General features: G+C 38.3%; 1 protein-coding gene across 1 annotated transcript in view; it reads left to right on the forward strand.

Moving 5' to 3' along the window:
• PAK2 (p21 (RAC1) activated kinase 2) overlaps window positions 1-10,264 on the forward strand; it is a 73,961-nt gene extending 63,697 nt beyond the window's left edge. The window contains exons 13-15 of the mRNA XM_004712265.2: window positions 211-407; window positions 7,691-7,828; window positions 8,227-10,264. Of these exons, the coding sequence (XP_004712322.1) occupies window positions 211-407; window positions 7,691-7,828; window positions 8,227-8,313 (422 nt within the window). The 3' untranslated portion in view covers window positions 8,314-10,264. The remainder of the gene's footprint in view (window positions 1-210; window positions 408-7,690; window positions 7,829-8,226) is intronic.
• Window positions 10,265-26,576: the final 16,312 nt, after the last annotated feature.

A 26,576-nucleotide genomic window follows, 5' to 3' on the forward strand; every position in this document is an offset into this window, starting at 1 on the left:
AATCTTCACATCAGATCATAACCTGAGGATGATTGCATCATTGTATAACTGACGAGTCACATCTTTACTTAAGTGCTAAACCCATGAGAACATAGTACAATCAAGGAGGCACACATTTTATAGGACACAGTTTTCTGTGATTTAACGTGAAGTCTTGATAAGGGGATCCATAGGAACCATTAATTCTAGACAATTTCTTTTGTTTTATAGCCGACTTTGGGTTTTGTGCTCAGATCACCCCTGAGCAAAGCAAGCGAAGTACCATGGTTGGAACGCCTTACTGGATGGCACCAGAGGTGGTTACACGGAAAGCTTACGGCCCCAAAGTGGACATTTGGTCTCTGGGTATTATGGCTATAGAGATGGTCGAAGGAGAGCCTCCATACCTCAATGAAAATCCCTTGCGGGTAAGACTGATTCAACACCAGCCTGCCTTAAGGCTAAAATGCGTATTAAGAACCTGCTTGTGCCAGTCACTCGCCAAGGATATAAGATACAAAGTTGATAAAGCTCATCTAAGCTGTCACTGCTAAAATTATTTAAAAATCATTTGTTTCCAGTTACAGAGTTAAATGTGTCAAGTTAAGGCTTTGGAGCTTTAGTAGTAGGCTTTTTGGTTTCTAGTGCTACATGTAAGTAGCAGTTTACTGACGTTAGGTCATCAACTTTGAGTCTTGGTTTATGTACCCCACGGTACAGAGAAGAGGTAAATTATGTGATGTTAAAGCTGGTGTTTAAACAGAAGAGTGAGAATCCCGAGATGCTCAGGAGGTCACTGTACTTTTACAAAGGAAATATCCCAGCAGCTTAACTGCAGAGTTTGGAAGTGTTTTTTTCTCCTTCTTTTAAACTATATTTGGTAAAAACAAATCCACAATAAGATATACCTACTAGAATTGTTACAGTCTAAAATACAGACAATAAGAACTTGGGGCATTCATTGCCGGTGAGAATTTAAATATTGCAGATGTTTTTGGAAAACAATTTGACAGCTCCTCAAAAAAATCAAACTTCGAGTTATCTTGTGGTTGCTAGATGTCCCTGAGTCTCTTCCACCTCACAAAGACCCTGTGTACATTAGAGTGAACCGCTGCCCGGTTCTGTGTCTTTCTCACAACACTTTGAGTCCATTGTTGCTGCAGCCACTGTGTCAGTCATCTCATTGAGAATGTAGCTTTTTTGCTGTCTCTACCAAGCATGATATCCTTCTCTAGGAACTAGCGCCTCCTGATAGCATGTCTAATGTGAGATCACGTCTCACCGGCATTGCTTCTAAGGAGCATACCCCCGTACTACTTCTTGCAGCTCGTGGTCTAGTCTGTATTATTCATCAGCACCATAATCAAATGTCATCAATTCTTTTTTTAGTCTACCTTAGTCACTGCATGCATATGAGGTGATTGAAAATAGCGTGGCTTTAGGTAGAGCCTTTATTCCATAGTCCCCAAGGTGACATCTTTACTTTTTGACACTTTAAAGAACAGATTTGTCCAGTACAGTACCCAGTAGTTCCAGTGTTGAGTGTATATCTACCTGAGAGAATTGAAAACCTATTTCTGCACAAAATCTCAATCTTAGCAGCATTACTCATAATATTCAATAAACTGAAACAACCCAAATATCCATTAGCAGGAATGGATGAACAAAATATATGTTATACCCATACAATGAATTGTCATCCACAAAAAGGATTGAAGTAGTGATACAGGCTGTAATGTGGATGAACCTTAAAAATATTAGTGACAGCAGCCAGACACAGTCATTTATATAAAAGGCAAGTCTGTAGAGACAGAAAGTCAATCTGGTACACAAGGTCATTGTGGAGTAACTACTAGCAGGCATGGCTTTAATTTTGTAAGGATGAAATAGTCTAGACTTTAACATTGATCATGGTTGCCCAACCTTGTGACTATCCTAAAAAAAATACGAAATTGTACGCTTTTAAAAGGTGATTTTTGGTTTGTGGATTGTCTCTAAATAAACTTAGTGCCCCCCACCACCACCAAATCAAGAGAAAGCTTAAAAATATATAACTACCACCCACTGCCATTGATTCGATTGCAATTCCTAGAGACCCTAAAGGACAGAGTAAAACTGCGCTTTCAGGTTTCTGAGGCTAAAAATTGAGGGGAGCAGATATCCTCATCTTTCTCCTGAGGAGTGACTGGTGGATTTGAACCCCACACCTTTCAATTAGCAGCTACCAGAGCACCTTGTATACGACTATAGACTTACGGGAAAAAATTCAAAATATTTAAGAAATCAGATCCGAATACCAAGGTAGTGATTACATGAAAGGAATTGGAAATGTTGGGAAGCTCCATGGGATTTGGAGAGAGTCCGAATCAACTCTAGCAGTGGGGTAGAGTCAAGAATTGCTGGCATTGGTGGAAAACAGAGGAGGAGGTGGAGATTGACAGAGTAAGTATTGATAAATTGCAGGGAATGGCCATGTGTAGGTAGCCTGAAGTGAGCTAGTGGGCAAGAACATCTGAAAGGAGAAGGTCGTGAAACTATTAACATTACAGATTGTGACAGGAGTGATATTAAAGATGATAACAGTTGGTTATCACTGTGGGTGGATGTTAGAAACAAAGAAAGATAGGCGTTTCAAAGTCTGAAGAGTTCTAGAGGAGAAGGGGCATAAAGATCTCAAACAGGGGCCAAAAAGGCACTTCCTCTCCAGGCCCAGTGGTGTGGAGAAAACAGCACTGTGGATGGATCCTTGTGGGAAAGGATTAAAAAAAGGAAGAGGATGAGGGGATGTGCAGAAGGGCAATGTTTGAGAAGAGATTAAGCTTAAAGGGGCTCCAAAAAGTTTGTGGGAAAATACCATGATCTTTTCATTCAAATTTTCCACATCTTTTTGAGGCTCCTTGTTATTTAAGGATTTTGCTGATGACTGCCTGAATTCCAGAGCAAAGTATAAATGCTTCAAGAATTTGGTGAAATATACGTGAAAAAATATCATGAAATGGACTATGCCGAGCCATATTGGATTCATAAGCTGGGGGATTGACTGTGAGTTCTAGGCTTACAATTATTAACACAGATTAAGTTTAATATATAATAAGATTTGGTCCCAAAGTAGAAAGAAAGTTGGAAATTGAAGGGGCTTTTAGAAGGTGCCCTTTGAGTTCCTTTTAATGGGAGTGTAGAAGCTGAGTCTTAGGTTTTTTTATTTGAAATTATTTATTATCTTGAAGATGGTTTCTTAAGATGGAATTAAATTATTTTACGGCACTATGCATTGGGATCCATTTGATTTATGGCAGTGGGTTTATTCTACCAAGACCTTGCCCTGAAAATTGGTGATTAAAAGGATAAAAATATGATTTATCATACTTTTCTAGTAGGAACTGCACTTCAAGATAACCAAAAGCCCCACTAAATGAGTGAGAATTCTTATTTATAGAACAATGTCAGCTGATAGTGTAGAAAGAATAACAGAATTAGAAGATTATCATTATGTAACCATTAATTGATATAGGTAAGGATCAGCAGTGGTTCTAAAATTGTTAAAAGTTGAGGGAACTTTTATTTGTAAGGTTTCATAGTATCATACACATCTTCCCCCATTCAGATTAACTTGGTGCTTCAAGGGCAAATAAAGAACTTTATCAGGGGAGCGGGGAGGGAGGGGAAAAATGAGGACCTAATGCCGGGGGCTTAAGTGGAGAGGAAATGTTTTGAGAATGATGAGGGCAATGAATGTACAAATGTGCTTTACACAATTGATGTATGTATGGATTGTGAAAGAGTTGTATGAGCCCCTAATAAAATGATTTTAAAAAATTAAAAAAAACAAAACTTTATCATAGTTTTAGAATCCCTAAAATTAGAATAATCGATACCATCTGTCTCCTAATGAAGCAGTATGAAGTAGAATCATCTATTAATTCTTGCTACAGTGTTTGATTTGGACCTAATTAAGCCTTCAAAACCAGTTTTTACTTTTTAAGAAACAAAGGAACAAGATAATACAATGAGAAAAATCCAAAAGGGAGCAGTCTTTAGGAAATGGCTCACTTCAAGTCAATTTTACGAAAGGAAAAGATAGAAGGAAACCATCTAGATTTTAAAAGGCAAAGCAATCAAATGCAGGTCTGTAATTGGGTTTGAACATAACACTGAAAAAAACTTTTAGGTACAATTTTTGATACCCATATTAATATGGACAGGCTGTGAGAGAATATTAGCAAAGAATGAGTCCTCTCTTCCCCCCCAGTCCCTGACCCCCCAGTGTTCTAGGCCTCTGCTGTGCCCCTGAAGCTTTTATCTTCAGCAGTACTCCCATCTATCCTTCCTCTCCAAACCACCCACCTTTTTAAAAAATACACTTATTTTTCTGTTGGGGGTGGGAACTATCAAATGAACAAGATCACTTTTGAATGGTTTTTTATAAAGCAGTGTATATTCCCAAAAAAAAGAATGAGTAATTTTCAGTAGGTAGTAAAGCCCTGGCATTGCTTAGGAGAACAGACTGCCATTTCTTTCTCCTGCGGAGGAGCTGGTGGATTCTATCCATGATGTTTTGGTCAGGAGTGGTCAAGGCACTCGACTGCTAACAAAAAGCTTGGTGGATTGAACTACCAGTCATTCCACAGGAGAAAGGTGTAGTATGTTAATCTTGCTTCTTAAACATTTATAGCCTTGGCAACCTGTGGGTCAGTGTGTTGGTCTGGGTTGACTAGGAAAACAAATCCTGAGGCACTCGTGTATTAGAAAAAGCTTTCTATAAAAGAGCAATTGTGTATTAAGAATAAAAAGAAAGAAAGAAAACAGCTGAGCCCAGTGTAGATCAAGTCCAAGTCCATAAGTCTGATATTAGTCCATATTTCTGATACCAGTCTATAAATTTCTTCAGATTTACGCAGTCATGCAATAACGTCAAATGCAGGAAGATCACAGGCCAATGGGAAAGTCTGGTAGATCCGGTGGCAGGGGAAGCATCTCAGTGCTGGCATGGGTTCTCCACAGTGTGGCTTCTCCAACTCCAGGGCCCTGGCTGCAATCAGCATAGCTCCATGTGGTTTGTGAGCAGGAAGATGAAGCAGAGAGTTATGTGTCCTGCCTCCAGGGAGGAAGACAGGAGTTCCCTAAATCCTCAGGATAAAGTCATGCCCACACAGAGGCTTCATTGGCTATGACCTGATTGACTGACTAGGCACCACCCCTTCGAAGTTGACAGGAGATTATGTAACTGCCACAGGCAGTCCTACTTGTCGTTTGAAGTCACTGTGCAACAGAGTTGACTCAACAATGGGTTGGTTTTGTAGGTATGGCAATGGTATTGTCTTTAGATAGAATTATCCAAGTAAATAGGGGCGAAATGCCATGACTTATGTGATTTACATGACAACTTTTCACAGTTTAAAAAAAAAGGAACTGGATGAAGATCAATGACTATCGATGACTAGTTTTAATCTGACTTCACAGTATCTCATTGTGATAACAGGCTACCACATAGCTGCCCTGACTTCAGTCTCCTGATTTAAAAACAAAACAAACAAAAAAGAAATTAAATGAAAAGTTTGGAGGTAATATGTAATGAGAATTTGGGCCATTTGGAAATGGCCACACTCATACTTTAATGCTTTGCATATCACTTGGGTATCCTCCCCCCTCCCCCACTCCCTCTTTTCACAGCAATCCAGGCAGAAAGAAGCCTTAGAAAATAATTCAGGGGAAAATCTTGGTGACTTAGGGTTTGGCAATACGTTTTTAGATAGCAGTAATGAAAGCATATCCATGGAAGAAAGAAAATAAATTCCCAAGCTGGACATTATTAAAATTTAAGTTGCTTTACAGAAGGTACTAAGAGAAGGAAAACAAGCCTCAGACTGGGAGAGATTATAGATAAAATAAATCTGATGGAGGACTTTTTCTAAAATATATCATGAGCTTTTAATATTCATCAGTTCATTAACAGTCCGATTTAAAAGTTGACAAAAGATCTGAACAGACATTTCATCAAATAAGCAAGTATATGTGTGAAAAGATACTCAATATCATGTTGTTAGGGAACTGTAGGGTAAAGCCACAATGAGATAACACTACACACCTAATATAGTGGGTCAACTCCAAGAAAACGGGCAGTACTAAATGTTTACAAGGATAGCGAGTAACCAGAATTCTCATTCATTGCGGGTGGAAATGCAGAATGGTACAGTACATCCACTTTCTTTGGCAGTGTCTTACAAAAGTAATGGTGGGCATAATCTTACTATACAACACAGCAATCGTGCTTCTAGATAGTTGCCCAACTGAACTAAAAACGTCCACACAAAACCTGCAAATGAATGATTATCGCAACTTCATTCATAATTGTCAAAGATGGAAGCACCCAAGATGTCCTTCAATAGGAAAGTAGATAAAATGGTTATCCACATAATGGAGTAGTCATCCCATCACAATGTTATCAACTCAGTTGCAACTCCTAGCGAGTTTATATGGGGTTGCCCAAACTAAATCTTTATGGGAGCAGAAAGGCTTGTCACTCTCCCTCGGAGCTGCTGGTGGCTTTGAGCAACCAACAGTGAGGTTAGCAGTTCAGTTCTACCAGGGTTCTTATAAATGACCATGCTGAGGCGTGAATGCATCCTAAATGCATACTGCTTAGTGAAAGAAGCCTGGTTGAAAAGTACCTACTGTATGTTTTTGCCTATATGACATTCTGGAGAAGGCAAAAACTGTAGAGAAAGTAAACTAAGCAGTGACTGCTAGGGTGTAAAGCCAGGGAAGAATGAGTAGGTAGAATACAAGGCATTTTTATGGCATTGAAACTATTATGTATGAAGAAAAAAAAAAAAAAGAATGAATAAATGAATAAATAAAAAAGAAACTATTATGTATGATACCATAATGATGGATAAATGCATGTCAAAACCCATTGCTTTATGTAACACCAAAAGTGAACCTTAATGTTGACCATGTGGGCTTTTGTTGATATTGGTTCATCAGTTGTAACAGAAGAACCACACTGCACAAGATGTTAATAATAGAGGAAACTAGGAGATGGGATAAAAAATATTCTAAAAAATAGTTCATATTAAATAATAATTCTACCTCTAGGAATTTAAAGGAGTACATAAAGAATACAGTGACATTTTGATGGAATTATGAAACATCAATGTGTTCTTTAATTCAGTTCACCTATTAATTATGTAAATGTAGTACATTAGTAGTATCTTGAGATCATGATATAACAATTGTTTTTGTTTTAAAGAGTTTCAGAAAATCTCATTGTTTTGAAATATGTTTGGGAAGGCATTTACCGCATGTATGTTGATGGTAGAGTTGAGGTCATTTTTATACCTTTTATGTATTATAATTTTATTTTGCTTTTTAATCATTATGTATTACATTTATCTCTCCACAACATAAAGAAAGCTATTTCTGTTTGGGGAAAGGGGGTGTGGAAAGCCTTCAGCAAATATAACATATAATCATAACACGAATAATAACATATGTAAATGGTATAGACAATAATAGGCCTCACTTTAATACTTCAGTACCATATATACTCGAGTATAAGGTGACCCAAATATCAACCGAGACACCTAGTTTTACCACAAAAACTACATTTAAAATGTGCTGAAAAACTCAGTGGTATTTATAGTAATTGTATTTGAAGAAGTAAACGTAATGTACTCTACCTTAATAATGACAAAAGATGCTCTACTTTTAGGCCTTATACCTGATAGCAACTAATGGAACCCCAGAACTTCAGAATCCAGAGAAACTTTCCCCAATATTTCGGGATTTCTTAAACCGATGTTTGGAAATGGATGTGGAGAAAAGGGGTTCAGCCAAAGAATTGTTACAGGTAAATTTGAAAACTATGCTTTTTGAATAGTCAACATAAAGTTTCCATTACAATTGTTTAATTGTCTTTCACTGTTAATTGATCACCATCACTGTGGCAGCTGCTGCACTTTAAAATTCAACTGCTAGAAATAAAATACTGATAATACTATACTAATGAATTTTCACATGTTATCAGTTCTCAGAATGCTGGCAAGGGTCATTTAACTATATGTTGTGAATATTAAAGACTAGTTTTCAACTATCAAAGTGACATGTTGGCTCAGTTGGTTGAATACAAATATTAAAATGTGTTAGTAATTAAATAGATTAAGATCCATAACGTAGTCCTTGGGCTTGATGGAAAGAAAAGCTTGTGCATGTCTAAACTGATGACATTTCTCTTCTTTTCCCCGGCAGCATCCTTTCCTGAAACTGGCCAAGCCTTTATCTAGCTTGACGCCACTGATCATGGCAGCTAAAGAAGCAATGAAGAGTAACCGTTAACACCACTGCCACCGCCTTGCGTTTTTTCCATTTTCTAAAAGAAGTCTTTTAATATATGAAAAATACTACTCTTTTCAGGGGGTTGGAAGAAATGGTCTCATAACATGGAAGGGAAAAAGCAAATTACTCCCTGAAGACAACCCAGAGAAAATTGCAACAACAACCGAAAGAATTATGACATTGACATGAACCCCTTCTTTGGGTCCAAAAGGAATTGTGGACTGAATCAATTGCCTTATATCTCTTGGCACACAGCCCATCCTGGCCTTCTATCATGCTTGAGATTTGCATTTTATTTTATTTTACTGACTTTGTTGTAACAGATCCCATTCATGGTCCCTTTGGGATGTTTTCAGTACTTGAATGACACATTCGAGTTTTCAGAGTATTTGTTTCAGCTGCCCGTCGTACTTTCGCTCTTCTTCCTAACTTTGTTTTTTTCCCTTGGCTTGCTCTTTGTGAGTTGCGTTGAGGAGTTTTTCTCATGCCTAAATTCAAGGCAAGTGTGATAGAAGTTACAAAGCTCCATGTTTTGATAAAGGGGCTAAATTTGGTTTGACTTCATGTAGATGCTAGGACCCATTATTGTTACATGTACTATTTCAGTTCAGAACTTGAACTGAAAGAAGGGGGGAAAGTATGTGATTTTTACCTTTTTTAACAAATGTGAAAGAATCCGTTTCAGAAATTTCATGGTAGTGAGTTGTTTGGCTTTTGTTACATGTATAGAGAGAAGACTAATAATCTATATTTATAACTAAATCATTGAATCAAAAAAAAAAAAAGAATCCCATTGAGTATTTGTCCTTTAAATTTTGTCTTCCTTTCTGCCTGTTTCCTCTTGAGACTTGACTTTTGGAACCAAAGTGACACGTTCTTGTTCCAACTTGGGCTTTTTGACTTTGGTTGGTGCCGCTACCTTTGCTCCCATCCCTACCCCACCCCCAGTTTCCTCCTTCATTTTGCAAATTAATTTTTGTATATGTTGTAATTTTAGGCTTAGGTTATTTTTGTTTTGTTTTCATTAACTTCACCCCTGTCCCTAGTGGAAAGTAATAGGATAACCACTGAATTTTCAGAATATGAAAGTTAACTTTTCCCTTGTTCATCCCATGAGCCACCAGCTGACGCCGCGCCTCCCCTCTCCCCCGCTCCATCAATTTAAAGAAGAAAAATATTTGAAGGTTACAGATCATGTGAGAGACTTGAACCTTGGTGAACTGAAAAGTAATTCCATGAAAAGAGCAAAATATCTGTTACATCGAGATACAGTAAACCGTAGAAATTTGCCATAAATTACGTTGGCCCCAACCCATTATCAACACCTCAGTGGCTAAAGAACCTTAAGTGACACAGTCATTATCCGGATGAATTCATGGATCATCTGAGATAATTGTGTTACTTTAGTCTGTTTTTGAATTGAGTAGATAATATTTGAAAAAGAAAACTAGAGAACAAAAGATAAAAGTGAAATGTGCTTGATGATAGTAATGACAGTGATTGATTTTTTTAAAGAAGGTCTGTTGCCTGTTGTGTTAATTACTAGAGTACTCTCGCCTCTCCTCTCCCTCTCCTGTCTGCTCCTCCCTCTTCTTATCATTGTTTGGTTTTGCATTTGGAGGACAGGTTGTCCCTTCTGGAATTGCCAGCAGGCCCCGTAGAAGAGAGCAGGCTGGGGTTTGGTCCTCACTGTTGATTCTCACCGTCCCTTTCCAGTGAACATCATCAACCCCCCTGCCAGCTGCAGTAGTACAGATTGTGAATCATGGATGTTTGGGGCTGTGTTAGGAAAATAGAAATAAAGATAGAAATGGCTGTTTTTAGGGATGTTCTACACAAAAATGAGTAAGTCATGAAACGTCTAGAGCACTATTGTCAAATTGATTATTGAGTTCATGTTTCTCTGGATTATATTGACCTACACAGATATTACTAAATCACTTTCTGGAAACAACTGGTTTCTTTTTGGTGGAAAGCTATAGTGCCTCTTGGCTTCCATATTTGCACCTTCTTGGTAAACAGTTGTGTGGAGAGATGATAAAGAAGATGCTGCCAGTGAAGTAGAAAACCCACTAGTACAGTGGTTCTCAACCTTCCTAATGCCGTGACCCTTTACTACAGTTCCTCATGTTGTGGTGACCCCCAACCACAAAATTATTTTCGTTACTACTTTATAATTTTGCTACTGTTATGAATCGGGTGACCCCTGTAAAAGGTTCGTTGGAACCCCCCCAAACAGGTCACAACCCACAAGTTGAGAACCGCTGCACTAGATGGTAAGACGGATCATAATGGCCATATTCATTGAATATAGTGCCAATGCCCCGTTTTTATGCCTGTGACTTAGCAAAGGGCACTTCAGTGTGTAGAAGCAGTTGAGGATTTGTATGTACAACTTGTTGATGGTTATCTGCACGTCCATTGCTGGCAACGGACTTTGTCATTAAAAGCTGACTCCTCGGTTAAGGGAGCTATACTGTGGTTTATTCTCTATTTACTTGGATTGACTAACCTGTAGTTGAAATAATACTTTGGTTAATTACGAAACATCATTTTTAAGCAAAATAATCTCAAATGCAATATGGAATTGTGATTTATTAGTTAATTTTAAATTAAAAGGTTATGATCTTGTTGAGAGAACAATAATATCTGAATCAAGATTTATGCTTTTTAATAATTGCCTTTGAACTCACCTTTGATGCCATCACTTTACAATGAAAATTCTCATTTAAATCTAAAAAGTACCATAGCCTTCTTCTGCTATTGGGATAGTAATATAGAGTACTTATTTATTTTAGACCCTAGAGGTCTTAAAGTCACCTGCTCCTCTTGTTCTTTTTGATGCTTTTAGGGCATCTAAAATTGGGAAACAGTGAAAATAGTGACTGTTTTGTCATACCAGAAGTAGTAAGCTAGTAATTGTACTAATGTAAGAAACAAAGGTTAACCCAACTCTCTCTCCATGTGTTGAGCGCCTGACAGGCAGTAGGAATCTGCTTCCTTTCAACATACAAATATCAAGCTGCATAAATTTTATCTGATAACTACCAGTCCTAAGTGACCCTGTGCCTTTTCAACAAGCATTTTAAGATTATCAATGAGTATTTCTTGGTAAGGGTCATTTAAATACTGGTTTGCTTTTATGCTCTGTATTTTTAGCCAGAAGGATTTTAGATCAGTAATTAACTAATAGTTAGGAAAACAGTTGCTTAAAGAACCTGCATCACTTCTTACCCACAATTTTTTAAAATGTGCCAAGGACACCATCTCACTCACTGCCATCGAGTTGATGCTAATTCTTAGTGACCCTATGGGACAGGGTACTACTGCCCCTGTGGGTTTCCGGGACTGTAACTCTTTACAGGAGTAGAAAGCCCTCCCTATCTTTCTCTCGGCAAGCAGCTGGTGGTTTCAAACTACTGACTTTATGGTCAGTAGCCTGACTCATATCCACTACACCACCAGGGCTTCCATGGACACCAGTGCCAGGTTAAAGTGTCCAAAGTGCATATTCAATTATAGCTAAAATCCTCCAAACTGAGAGTCACTTTGGTCTTTTTATAGTGGAATTTCATGGTAATGTGAAAAAGGTTTGCTTTGTCTTCACTGCCCCATAATAAATATTTAAACAGTTAAAAGTTCTTCCATGCATGTGTGAAACACACACACCACACTGGTGCTTCAAAAAGTTACTGGAAAAATTGAGTTTTTCCACAAATTCTTTGAAGTCCCTTATTTTTACACACGTATGTATATACTATATACACGGTTTTTTTTCCCCTCAACACGTTTATTGCACAGTCTGGCAAAGCCACTGTGGTAAATGTAGAAGCTCATAAAACAAAAGGATATAGCTTTGGCTTAACCTTCAACTTTGGTTAAGACTCTAGCCCTTCTTTCCCCCCTCCTTCCATCCCTTATTTTGATAGCTAGAAATGCAATTAAGAGAATGGCTTGCCTTTTTTATGTCACCTCTTATTTTTAATTTAATCCTGTTCTATTTAATTGTTACATTGACATTAACTGCTGTATTTGATGACTTCTACTAAATAATTTTGTTCCCTCAGGACTAGAAATAAACTTTTTAAAAAACTTATTTCCCCTTTTTCTAAACTGTAATTCTTTGGATCAGAATAGTCCAAAAGAATAAGATTTTCAACTTACAATTCTGGTATTTTTAAGGATATGGATATATCATTTTTTTAATGTATTACAAAGCTCCAAATTAGAAAGATTTTTAGAAATCTGGGGGTAAGTTCAGAATAAACCTGTTCCACTTCTCCTGGCTGTCAGAGCTGGCAGTATTTCTACATGCTTGACCACCGTCAGCACCTGGGCCTGAAATTATCCAACTTACCTGGCTTGACTTGACAAGGATCCAGCTGGAAATTCTATGTTAAATGTACTAAGAGGTCTCTGAGAGTACGATACTTGAAGGTTTCTCTTCATTATACAGATTTAATTATTGTCTACCCTGACATGTATAACCATGCAATGACTTCACCATGTTCATTCATGGGGAGCACCGTTAGAAAACGTACCTTCTCGGAAGATTCTTAGAAGAAAACATAGATCGAATTAAGCAAAAAAGTATGACCATGCAAAAAGTGCTTCAGGATCCTGACTGGTAGCAATAAGCTTAAAGTATACCTCTTTCTAAAATGTGTTTGTCACTTTATAAAGCAGTTTAATAGTGCTGTTCTGACACATGCTTCCTTAAACTAATTGTATCAAATGCTTAAAGTTGATTAAAAAAATTAGCTTAAGGAAAGTTCAGTTTATAGAAGCTAATGCATGCTTCTACTTTGATATTTGTGGGCACTTTTGAAATAAATTGTGCTGATTTTAATAATTTTAACAATTTTTTTCTGAGAGGGAGGAATCATTAAACAATAAGGACAAAATATTAGGGCTCTCTCGGTTTTTATCAAATTGTAATGTGCAATAAATTAAAAACTCAAATCTTTAAGAAGTTGTAAGAAACTGCTATCTCCTGGCTTAAATTTTCCAACTGCTGAGTCCTGCTCTATAGAAACAAAGATTAGGCATGGGGTGGGGAGTGGCAGGAATTGCCATGAAATTGATTCTAACTCATAGCAATCCCATCATGCCAAGAATGAGGTGCTTGGTGATTCAAACCCACCGAGAGCACTTGGAAGAAAGGCTTGACAGTCTGCTTGGAAACCTGTGGAATTGGGTGCTTTTTGGCTGGCACCTAGATATTTTTCCACACTTTTTTTTCTCTCTGAAACACTCTGGGTTCCCAACCATCTCAATTCTTTCATGAGGCTTTTCTGCATGGTTGGTTACCTTTGCTTTCCTACTTTAAGTCTCAGCACAAGAAGGCCCTTTTCCTTAGAGGCTGACCCTAATATGGACCAGTTCAACCAAGTCCTGGTATCCTGGCACTCTTATGCCTACACTCCCTCTTTCCACTCCCAATCCCTCAGCAAAATAAAAAGCATGTTCACATATCTTCCTTTTAAAATAAACTCTTGACCATTATCAGCTATGTTTCTGGAAAAAGGAGACCAATTACCATTCTGCTCTCAAAGTGCTACACTGAAACTACCTTTGTTAGCATTTCCAATCAGCACCTCTCTTGGGAGGTTCGATGGTTAAGCACTTGATTGGTAACTCAAAGGTTAACAGTTCAAACAGCCAGCACTTCAGCAAGAGAAAGACTTGTCAATCTATTGTAGAGCTTACCCTACGGGCCATTCTGCTTTGTCACATAGGGTCTCTCTGAATCAAAAATCGTCTCTGTGGCACCTGGCCACAACAAAATGCAATAAACCCTTTGTGGTTCTTCTCAACGGTTCTGCAGCAGTTGTACTGTTGTCCGTACCTCCTTAAAACAAGCCTCTTATTTTCTAAAGCACCTTTCTTTGAGATTTTCTCTTGCATCTTTGGCCATTCCTTAACTCTATGGAGTCCCCCAAATTACTGTTCCCAGGTTGTATTCACAGCTTACACACTTTGTGGATGGCCTCCACTTTCTTGATTTTATTACCTGACAATTGGGTAGTGCTGTGGTAAGCATTGGACCGCTAACCCCAAGGTCAGCAGCTCAGCTCAAGCCCACCAGGTGCTCAATGGGGGAGAGATGAGGCTGGAAACCTATGTAAGGTGAGTCAGAATCACCTTGATGGCCTCGGGATTTGTTGGAGGATTTTGTTTGTTTGTTTTGACCATTTCCAAATTGTCATTTTTACACCTACCTATTTTGAGCTTCAGATAAATGTAGGCATCGGGATAAGCCCTTCAAACTATGAGGGTAAATCCGAAAGTATAAAATCAAGGGATCCTTTATAAAAGAAGATTCCGAATGAAAGGAAAGCTTTGTGTCTCAACATAGCTTCTATCTAGGTCTCAGCACTCATGTTTGCATCAGCTTTTTGAAGCGGCCTCATATTGTCTTAAAAATCTTGTGTTAGCATTGAAATGCAGAATTCCCCACACTTGGGATGCATTAAGATTTGCTGTCAGTAATGTGGTTAAAGAAGTTTGTTTTTCAATAAACTAAACTTTAACCATTTGAGTTGTTCTTAGAGATACTATTTGGTACACCCCTTTGATAACATGAGAGGGATTTAAAGGTTTGACTCCTTTTGTCTAAATCTTTTGGACTATGTGCCATTAAAAAAGTATAGGTTATGAACTAAACAGTTCATATATTTAACATATATTTAACAATATATGATCAGGTTTCTTTTCACTTACATTGCCAACAAAGAATATACTTTCCTACTTTAATTTTTTCACATTTTACTACTGATCAACTCTGCCGGGTGCACATAATGTTCTGTTCGGTTTCAGTACTTGCCTTTTTTTAATGTGACAAAGCAGCATGCAGGAAGACTGAATCTTCCTTACTGCACAATTCTTTGTCCAACAGGAAGCACGGCGAGGCACAGCTTTGCTTGCTTGCTTTCATCTTATAGTTGTGTTTGAGTTTCCTCGGAGTGAAAATTGGTGTAAAAATTTTTTGCTGCTAGTGTGTCCGTTGTACTTTTATTAGAATGTGCACTCTTTAACTGGCTGGTTTTTGTATGTTCTTATTTGTGGAGAGCATATACGTGCCTAAAGCATAAAGTTAAATAAATTTCATATAAAATGTTTAGGACAGTGGTCAGCACGTAGTAAGCACTCAATAAATATCTCTTTTTTTTATATATCCCTTGGAGAGTTTATGATACTGCAATAGCAGGTGGAGGGCTGAAAACAGAATGTTACCTAGAGCTCTTTCACCTTCTCCGTATGAAGGAAACCCTTATCCCACCTTAATCACATGATAGGAAATGTGTGTATTGGACAGCATTGTATATCATGCACATCACTTTTTTTCTTTTTTTGAGAAGGACTTATGAGACTCTCCAGTGTGCTATAATCATTTCCCTGAAGAGGTGTTTTAAAAAAATAATTTGGGAATAGATTTCTTTTCTATTAGGAATTAGTGTGACTATAAATAACAGGTACCCAAGCATAAAGTCCAGTCCAAGCTTGTCATAGAGCGTCTAGAGATGCCATCAGAAACTCAGGATTTACCCGTATTTTTACACCACCACTCTTAGCAAACGGGTAAATGCTTAACTCTTAGTCAAAAGGTTGGCGGTTCAAACTCCACCCACATCCCTAGTGTCACCTCAGAAGACAGGCCTGGTGATCTTTTTCAGGTTACAACCTTGAAAAATACACAGCAATTCTCTGCAGCACAAATCACTGTGAGCTGGAATCAACAACTAACAACATTCTTAGCATATATATGGGTCTGTATCCATATATCCTACACAGCTGCAAGATGACTTCTCCACCTCAAGTCCAAGTATTGGGCAATAGGATGGGCAAAGGAGACAGCAGGAAGGAATATCAAGAAAGTAAGTTTCCCAGAAGTTTCTGGCCTGTAGATCAGAGCTCTTAGTTGGCATCTCATAGCTGCAAGAGAATCTGAGGAAGAATGTCTCTAAATGTTGGGCACATTGTCTCCCCAGACAAAATCAGACTTGTTCTTAAAGAAGGGGCACCATAGCTTGCATGTAAACACTGCTTAATTTTTTAACAGCTCGTTAGTATTTCTGTAGGGCACCTTGAGTGTCTGTTACCGCCTTTGAAACTCCATAGCTTATGGGAATTTATATGCTTATCTTTAGTTGTGAGAAAGGCCAGAGGTTAAATAATTTTCTCACCCGTCAGCTCCCCAAAGCCCATCAGAAATACCTTTTTAACTAGTTAGTCCTCACCTCAGATGTATATATCTGATGAATGAAATTGTTTCTATAACATGAAAACAGTTTTAAATGTTGCTCATTTAATGATTTCATTGGTGAAAAAAATACTTTTATAAACCCATTTGATTGTTTAGCTTAACTGAAGTGAGACTGATCAGGTGTTGTCTTGTTCACATTTTTTACTTGCCCCTGCATTCCCCATAGCGGGTGCTGTCCTCAGAAATGGCTCCTGCTGAAAAGAAAACCCAATTCTTGCCATTGTCCTACTATACTCAAGTTTACCCCACCATCCTGGGAGAATGCAAATGTAACCTTCAGGACCTTTGAAACGTGGAGTTCTTGAGTCAAAATTAGTATTCAGCAAAGCCACATTCTCTGTGAGCCACAAGTCTAGGTATCTCTCCAACTTCCCTGTGATCTGGAAACCTCCTCTTGTAATCATTTTCACTCTTTAAAAAAAATTTTACACAATTGATGTATGTATGGATTGTGATAAGAGTTGCATGAGCCCCTAATAAAATGATTTTTTAAAAAACACCCCCAAAAAATTTTACAAAAAAATTAGCAACAAAAATTACAGTATCATACAGAAGCGTATTTTCATTTTAAAAAGTCCAGCAATTCAGATAAAACTCCTTACTCCCACATTGCAGTCCCTTTCCCAAAAAATAACTGCTACCATTTTTTGTCTTTTCATACTTTTATCTAGATAATGATAATATAGACCAAGTAATTTTTGAAGGATGTTAAAAAGCAAATTATTTTGTATCCCTTCTGCTCTAACGCATTTCATGAAGCTAGTTTTACCTCTTCTCTGGATACATTTTTTAAACTCCCCGACCCCCGATACATTTTATAGCAAAGATCCAGATATACGAGTATTCCAGGAAAAACAATTTCAATTCCGCACCAACTATTTTGACTCATGGTGACACCACGTGTGTCAAACTAGACTTGATGCCCAGGGTTTTCTATGCTGATTTTTTAGAAGTAGATCTCCAGGCTTTTCTTTTCAGGCACCTATGGCTGGATATGAACCTCCAATCGTTGGGTAATCAGTTGAACATGTTACCCATTTACATTACCCAAGAACGGCTACCATTACCCATGGACCCCAGACCACCTCAGATTCTTTTCTGAAGATGGCATAAGCATGATCCCCAAAGAGTATGTGAAAGGATGTTCTAGAACAGATTATTTGATGACTATAAATGCACTCAAAGCACAATTACTGAACATCATTAGTGAACCAAATCTAGCAATATAAAATACATCCTAATCAAGTAGGATTACAAGGTAATAAAAATCTTTAGGCATTCATATTTGATACAGAAAAGCCATATAATAGTCTTATCAAATTAAGAGTAAACTTCCTTAACCCAATAAAATGTATCTACAAAAAACTTGAAGTTAAACAAGCAGAGAAGCAACAAGCCCACCCAGAACACGCACACCAGCCTGTGTGATCATGAGGTGTTGACGGGATTAGGTAATAGGCATCAGAAGACCCGAAAGAAAAAAAACATTGTTGAGAATGGGGGGTCAGAGCAGAGACCCAAAACCCACCTGTAGACAATGGGACATCAACTCAGAGAACCGTCAAAAGGAAGGGATGAGTCAACCAGGGTGAAGTATAGCACCGATGGAAGATAAAATATTAATCTGATTCCTTGAGGCTTCCTCACCCCCCCACTATCCTGACCCCAGTCCTCCCTTTCACTTAAGGCCAGGCCGGGGCATGTACACATGTACAGATGAGCTCATGACATGGAATCCAGGTCAGATAAACCCCTTGGGGACAGAAATGGGAGTAGCGAAACCAGGAGGGGGAAGAAACCTAATGTGTTAGGGTTCTCTAGAGAAAACCAAATTGCTGATAATATATTTATTTCTAAAGATAATTAGATATATAACAAGAAATGAACTGTTAAATTATATACAAATATACAAGACATGAACGGTTACATTATGAATTATATACAAATAGATATATAATACAAGAAATGAACAGTTACATTATGAAGTACAAATGGCTCAGTGCAACTCACTCCTGTGAGAGAGAGTTGTGAGACACTAGCAGTCCTTCAAGACTAGTCTGCTGCCAGGTCTTCCTCTATATATAGAGTGAGCTAGGCTAGCTCAGCACAGCAGCCAATCAGAAGGCAGGTCACCAACTGTCAGCCAGGTCACCAACCACCAGTCCCCAGCTCCAGAGCTGTCTTAAAGGGACCTCAACTTACAGCGACACAGTCCACAGGTTAGGCATCCCACAGAACAAGCAAGGCAGCCGCACACTGGTCCGATGATCAAAGAGCAAGAGACAAGAAAGGCGAGGCTCACCGAGCCATTTATCTCTCTGCCCTTCAGTTAATCCCACTTATGTTTATTGGCCAGGCTGGCACAATAAACTATCTCACCTAGGGACGGGGATCGCAGTCTGTAAGACATGAAAATAATTTATAATTTATTGATGGGAGGAAGAGGAGAGGGAGGGAAAAAGCAGCTGATACCATGGGCTCAAATAGAAAGTTTAGAAAATAATGGCAACATAAGTACAAATATGCTTGATACAGATGATGTGAGGACTGTTAAAGAGTCTCCAATAAAATCATCTTTTAAAAAAAACATAACAGAAACTAGGTATCTAATAAACAAGAACTGACATTAGAACATATTTTCACAGAAAATGTAGAAATAATTTGTTCAAACTATTCCATATAAAAACGGTATACAAGTTAGAAACTCATGTACTGCCATTGGTAATTATTTCTTAGTTTGTTAAAAGATATGTGAGAAATTTCCAAAACAGTAAAATTTTGGAATAAGCTTTACTATCTAACTTTACTAATGCATATTTTTATTTTAATCAGTTTTAACTACATAACCTCAATATTTTTGGTCTAACTTGTACTTTGGTCTGTCATTTACTAAGAATTCACATTGATATATAAAGTGAAAAAGTATAAAGTAAAAAAAGCTAAAAAACCCTCACCAAGGAATTATGGTCAAATATGAAGTATTGAAAATCAAAACCAGGCAAGAGTACTTATCACAATTTGATTTAAATTTGAAGTTGGAGATCACATTAGTGCAATAAGGGAATAGAATTAGAAGTATTAAAAACACTCCTTACAGATTGAGAACACAAAATCCCTAGACTATTTGATAAATTATTAGAATAAATTTGGTATATTTGCTGAATATAAAACAAATGTGCAAAAGTCTTGCTAAACACTAACAGATAAAGTACTTAGATTTTTTTAAATGCTGAAGGAAGAAACTCAAGCTGCACTGAAATCATTAGCCAAACACTAGGCTCCAGGAATTGATGGAATACCAATTGAAGTATTTCAACCAGCTGATTTAAGCACTGGAAGCACTCATCTATGCTAAGAAATTTGAAAGAGCTTCTTGGCCAATTGTCTGGGAGAAATTAATATTCGTGCCCATTCCAAAGAAAGGTGACCCAACAGGATGCTCAAATTATAAGACAATGTCACTCATACTACATGCAAGTAAAAAAAATTTTTTTTGGACATTTAGGATGTCTTTAATGTCAAACTCCTTCGAACTAAATGTCAAGCGAACTCGTTATCATGCAAGTAAAATTTTATTAGGATTATTTAACAATGGTTGCCAGCAGTACATTGACGGAGCTGCCAGCAGTTCAGGCCAGATTCAGAAGAGGACAATAGATAACAGTGAGAAGAATGGGAATTCCAGAACATTTCATTATGCTCATGAGGAACTTGTACACAGATCAAAAGGCAGTAGTGCCAACAGAACAAGGATATACTGCAGAGTTTAAAATCAGGAAAGGGGTATGATAGGGTTGTATCCTCTCACCGTACTTTGTGCGGTGAGCAAATAATCAGAGAAGATGTGTTATATGAAGGATGCCGCGTCAGAATTGAAAGATGGCTTATTATTTAACAACCTGCACTATGCAAATGACACAACTTTGCTGAAAGTGAGGACTTGAAGCACTTGCTGATGAAGATCAAGGATTGCAACCTTCCTTACATCTCATTGTAAAGAAAACCTCACAGCTGGACCCATAGGTAAGTAACACCATGATAATGGAGAAAAGGTTGAAGTGAAGAATTTGGTCTTGCTTAATCTACAAACAATGTTCATGGAATCAGCAAAGAGGTAAAATGACATTGCATTAGGTAACTGCGCAAGATCCCTTTTAAGGTGTTGAAAAGCAAGGATGTTACTTTGAGGACTAAGGTGCCCTTGATCCAAGCCATGGTGTTTTCAGTTACCTCATATGCATATTAAAGTTGGATATTGAATAATGAAGAGCAAAGAAGAATCAATACATTTGAATTGTGCTGGTGAGGAATATTGAAAGTACCATGGACTGCTAAAAGGACAAACCAGTCTGTCCTGGAAGAAGTATAGCCGGAGTGTTCCTTGGAGGCAAGTATGGTGAGATTTTGTCTTAACATAGTTTGGACATGCCAGAAGAGACCAGTCCCTGGAGAAGGACATCATGCTTGGTAAACTAGAGGGGCAGTGAAAAAGAGGAGGGTCCTCAAGAAGATGGTGGCTGCATCAGTAGGCTCAAGCATAGGAATGGTGTGAGAATGGCCCAGAACCAGGCAGTGTTTTGTTGTGTTGTGCATAAAGTCACTATGACTCAGAACCGACGCAATGGCACCTAGCAAGGTCTTTATAGAGAACATTTTAAGACTCCACCAAAAGATTTAAAACTGTCGAGATGATTCTGACTTATAGGGACCAGGCAACAGGAACAGACAAACTCATTTTTCTCCCATGGAGTGGCTGGTGAGTTTGAACTGCCAACTTCATGATTAGCAGTCCAGTGCATAACCTATTGTGCCACCGGGGCTCTTTGCCTTTATGGATAGAATAGTTTTAAGTTGCTGTGCTTATTGAAAAATAAAGAGCATGAAATGATTCAGATGAATGAGATAACAGTTCATAGACAAAAGTAGGCAGCCACCTGAATTGGAATATATTTTTACTTTCTGGGAGACACTGCCTAGAAGCCATAAAGTGGTTTGTATATTTACCTAGCCCCTGTTTGTGTCATCCTATCAATGTGGAATATATCTACCCATTTTCAGTTCTTTGGGTGATTGGTTCCTAGGAGCCCCACATCCTAATTTGCAGATTATTGAAAATTGACCTAATTATCCTGTGAGCCTAGAAAGTTAAATTCTAGTATCTTCTTACTTGTAATTGGGAGCCCTTTTTTCAAGAGAGCTGAGGTACTAGTCAAAGATAAAACTATATCCAGAAATTTTTCTCTGGCTGATGAGTGTTGGGATAATTAAGACCACGTAGTTCTTGAAGAATGTAAACAAACAAATTATTTTTCATTCCCTCTGTTCTAACCCATTTTATAGGGCTAGTTCTTCCCTGTATGAATTTTACAGCAAACACCCAGATAGTGAATGCTCACTATTCCCACTCATCTGTACTGTCCCTGGGAGACACAAATAGCTAAGCACTGGCCTACTAGCAGAAGATTTCACGGTGCAGACCTACTCCGAGGTACCTTGGAAGAAAGGCAAAGAAATCTGTTTCTGAAACGTCACAACCTTGCACACAAGGGGTGGCCATGGACTGGAATCAACCTGACCTCCATTTAGCAACTTTCTGGTGAGATTAGTTTGGACTGAGAGTTTTTCTTTGTCACACCTATCTCCAGGTATCCCTCATGCCCTCACCTCCTTTGGGGTGTCAGTTTCTGTAAACATAAACTCTAGATGACCATCTCTTTTTTTTATTTTACCATCTCTGAAAGTGGTATTTTGAAACTGGAAGGAGACATTTTTTAGTGTAAAGTCATCTAGGTAAGATGTGGGGCAGTGTTGATCTAGTGATTGAAGTCTCGCCTTTTATGCAGGAGATGGTTTGGTTCTGTGTTGTCTCAAAACTAGCATTTGGAACTACCTGCTGATCATAAGCCAATTGATAAGACACAGTGGAAGGAAGGAGAGTTTTAGTATGAATTGATTCCCAAGGAGACAGCATGGACCAGGTCAATAAAAAAACTGCCCCTAACAACAAATCAAAAGTATTTTTGTAGGGTTTTTTTTAAGGATCATTTTATTGGGCTCTTATAACAATCAATACCTCAGTTGTATCAAGCATATTTGTACATATGTGGCCATCATTTTCTAAATATTTACTATTTGAGCTCTTGGTTGCAGGGCTTTTAGAGACCAATGGAGGGAATCATCTGGAATAATCAACATGTTGGTGTGGTCAAACTTAAGCTGTCTGGTTCTCAGGTTCTCTCCCATTTGGAGGGGCTTGATAATAATTTAGCTGCAGGTTGTGTTAGCAAGTTCTGTTTTAACAGACTCCTGGGAAGGGAGGTGGGCTACTCTCAAGTTCTAAAGCAGTAAAACAAAAATACTATATAATGACTTACAACAAAATTACAAACAAGAAAAATAACAAAAGTTAACAAGATACATAGGGGCTCTTTGGGTTAGGCATTGTACCACTAACTTCAAGGTGCACAGTTCAAGCCCACCAGCCACTCTGCAGGGAAGAGATGAGGCTGTCTGTTCCTATAAAGATTTGTGGTCTGGATATCCTATCTGGGGTCATGATGAGTTGAAATAGGCTAGGTGGCAATAGATTTTGATTTTGGTTAATGTTTCAGCAAAGCTGGACTAGAATGGACTAGGTAATAAAGTTCTGGTGATCTACTTCTAAAGAATTAGCCAATTAAAGTGGCGTATGTATTACAGATGTTGGGGGCTAGTAGCAACCAAGCAGAAAGGACCTTGACATCCCTGGGTGTAAGCAGGAGGAAGAAGAACATCAGGCATTATTTTTGAAAGCAGTGCTAGAGCATTAATAAATGTTGCCTGAATCCCAAGTTTACTTGTATCATCTAAAATGATACTACTATGAAAGACTACATTTTAGCCCAATTTGGACCCTGTCTTATTTTAAGGAGTAAGAGGAAAAATGTTTAAAATGAAAAAGGCATTATGTACCTCTGTTTTAGTGGGGAAAGACTCCAAATTCTATAAAGTTTCATTTATTAAATCTTAAACAGGGCTAAGGAAAAAAAAAACATACCCTGGATGATAGAGATTATCAAATGGTGTTTGAGCGATTCACAGGCTGATCCTACAGAATATGGCAAACAAAGGCAATTTGTTCCAAAGCCATGATTGGCAGCATATTGATTCATCACAGTAAGAAGCAGGAAAGGGGTTATGACTGGAATGCATTCCTGCAGATGAGATAAGTTTACACAAGAGGTTCAAAGACCCTCTGACCATCTTGGTCAGTGCATGACTCAACCACAAGGTCCCAGTAGCACAAGGACATTCTATCAAGGGCACACTCAGGAGGGCAAGACTGCTATTCCCTGGGCTGGCCAGGGAAGTCAAAGCAAACACATTCTGACTTAGGCCAAAGCTTTATGCATTTCTGGTCAATGGTCAATTCAATAGAGGCTGAATTATATAGAGACCCAAAATTAATTTAGGACTCCCACTGTAAACTACAATTTGCAAAACAAGGGCTCAGAATTTGGCATAGTGATCACAAGTTGGGTTGAGATCCACAAGGTCAATGTTTGAAACCACCAGGTGTTTCGACGAGAAAATTGGGGCTTTTACTTCCATGAAGAATTACAGTCTCAGAAACCCCCAGAGGGCAGTTCTACCCTGTCCTATAGAATCGATAGGAGTCTGCATTGACTCTGTGGCAGTGTGTGTGTGTGTGTGTGTGTAACACCTCATCCCTCTTTTTCTGTACAATTAAGTGCAAGTTCTACTTTCCCCATTCAGTTAATCCTTAGGACACAACTAAATGGGTGAATTCTGTTTACAGTACATCAGAACTGGGAGTCTAGATTGGTGGGTAGGCAAAGCGGGCATAAAAGGCAATTCTGAAGACCAGGGCCCTGCTCTGCATTGTAAAGCACTGAAGATGAAATGATGCAGAGGCCGTGCCTGACCTCTAGCTTCAGTAGAGAAAAGGAGATTCTAACTCCCCATGAAGCCCAAGGCTGATTGCCACAAGCAGAAGTCAGATCCCTGCAGCCTCCAGCCTCCTTTTACCCTAATTCTGACACTAACCATTCCTCCCACAACTCACTACTTCTCTGCTACGTTCAACGATCCATTGCAATGGTTATACAGAACTCACAGGGTTTGCTGGAAAGTTAATAGGTTACCATAGTCAGGATCAGAAGACATTAAAAATGTATTTTATCCATAGTAGCACCATCAGCTAAATCTCTTTCCATCCCTCAGCCTCTCAACCATGTGGTCCCTAGGCTTCTGCCTTGTTCCATGTGCCTCACAGTCTTGGTGTTGTCCTGCTTTGCCTCAGGGTCTCAGTGCTGTGGAGTCTGGTGCTTCTGCTCCACCACTTCACATAGGGATCTCGCATGTGTTCCATTGTTTGCTCCTCTTTCTTGTTCATAAGATTCTTCCCTTTCTAAATATTTAATATCATGCAATTTAATCATTAAATCATATTTAGAAGAGTTGTACAATCATCACCATAAATTTCAGAGCATTTTCTTCTTGTACTCATTGTTAGCTTCTCATCTTCCCCCAACCTCTTCTGCCATGCCCCAAGGCAATTATTAATCCAGTTACTGTCTCTATAGAGTTGCCTTTCTGGGTTTAATATATAGAAATGATACAAGACAAATAGGAAGCAATTGACAATGTCAAACCAAAATAGAAAAAAACCTCAATCAAACAAAATATTTAAAATTGAAACAACTTTAAAATGGATCAAATAATACAATGTTATTTGATATAAATTATATCTGCCAGAATAGATTTTACAATGCTGTCTGATAACAAGGCTGTTCACATCCCTGAACTACGATCAGAGGGGATTCACTGGGGGCTTAATCCATGTGGGGTGTCTGTAAATGGATTTTGGCTTCTGTCATCTGTAGCCTTCTGTGACTGATGCTCTGATACCCTTCCTTTCTTCATATTTGGATTTTATTATTTGCAGTTGTTAGATTATACAAGCTGGTTGTTCTTCTTCCATGTGGACTTAGTTGATCCCTCACTTTGTCTTAAGACAAACTTTTAAGACCCCAGACACTATTCTTTCTAATAGCTGGGATCTATCTGCTTTCTTTCCCACACTTTGTTATAGCATTCATATCTTCATTGATCTCTTCATTAGGGCAAATATGAAATGAGGTCATTTTTTTTAATTTAATTTTTTTTTTGAAATGAGGTCATTTCATAAGAACTAATTGTTCTTAGATTGGAGCTAGAATTAAGTCCAAGCCCCAAATCCATTAATATATCTATGTTTTATATATGGCTCTGGTTCACTTTAGAGGCATCAATATATTTCATGATAGAGAACACTATAAACCATTCCCATGGGGCATAAGGTAATCCTATTGAAAGTTAATTAACTTTCATTAATTTAGCCAACAGTATAGAATTTAAGACACTGTTAAGAAGGAAATAAGCACACACACCCTCAGAAGAATGCACTTCAGAGGACAGCACTAGGGCTACAGCTTGGGGAGAGGGGCATGTCTGATTAGAGCACATGGGAGAAACGCAAAGGGATGGAGAGGGAGGGGAGGACATTCTGGCCCACCAAGCCCTGAGGACGATATTCCTGCTCAGAGCAGACAACACAGAGAGGATCATAGGGCCGGCCCCACCACAAGACATGATGGCCCTCACAAAACAACAGTGGGGGAATTGTGCACAATCTGATCCCATCACACTAGGGCAAAACACTAAGGGCATGCAACAGAGCAGCAAGGTGAGCAAAGTGATGAAATTCTCTGGGGAATACCAAAAGTAGACTTTGGAGACAGTGTGGTACCCCATCAGACTCGACTGGAAAATACTTGTAAAGGCCAACTAACAAATTGAACTAATTATAGGCCTTTCCGTTTTTTGTCAGTGGCTTTCTTTTGTTATTGTTTTGTTGTTGTTTTATTTGGCTTTGCTCGGGGTTTGCGATTATTACTGTACCTGAATGTCTATCAAGATAAGATAGGCAGGATAAATACTTCAGAGATGAAAAGAA

This window comes from Echinops telfairi, unplaced genomic scaffold, assembly GCF_000313985.2.
Source record: "Echinops telfairi isolate 266 unplaced genomic scaffold, ASM31398v2 ScPeMD7_17;HRSCAF=63, whole genome shotgun sequence".
NCBI lineage: Eukaryota > Metazoa > Chordata > Mammalia > Afrosoricida > Tenrecidae > Echinops > Echinops telfairi.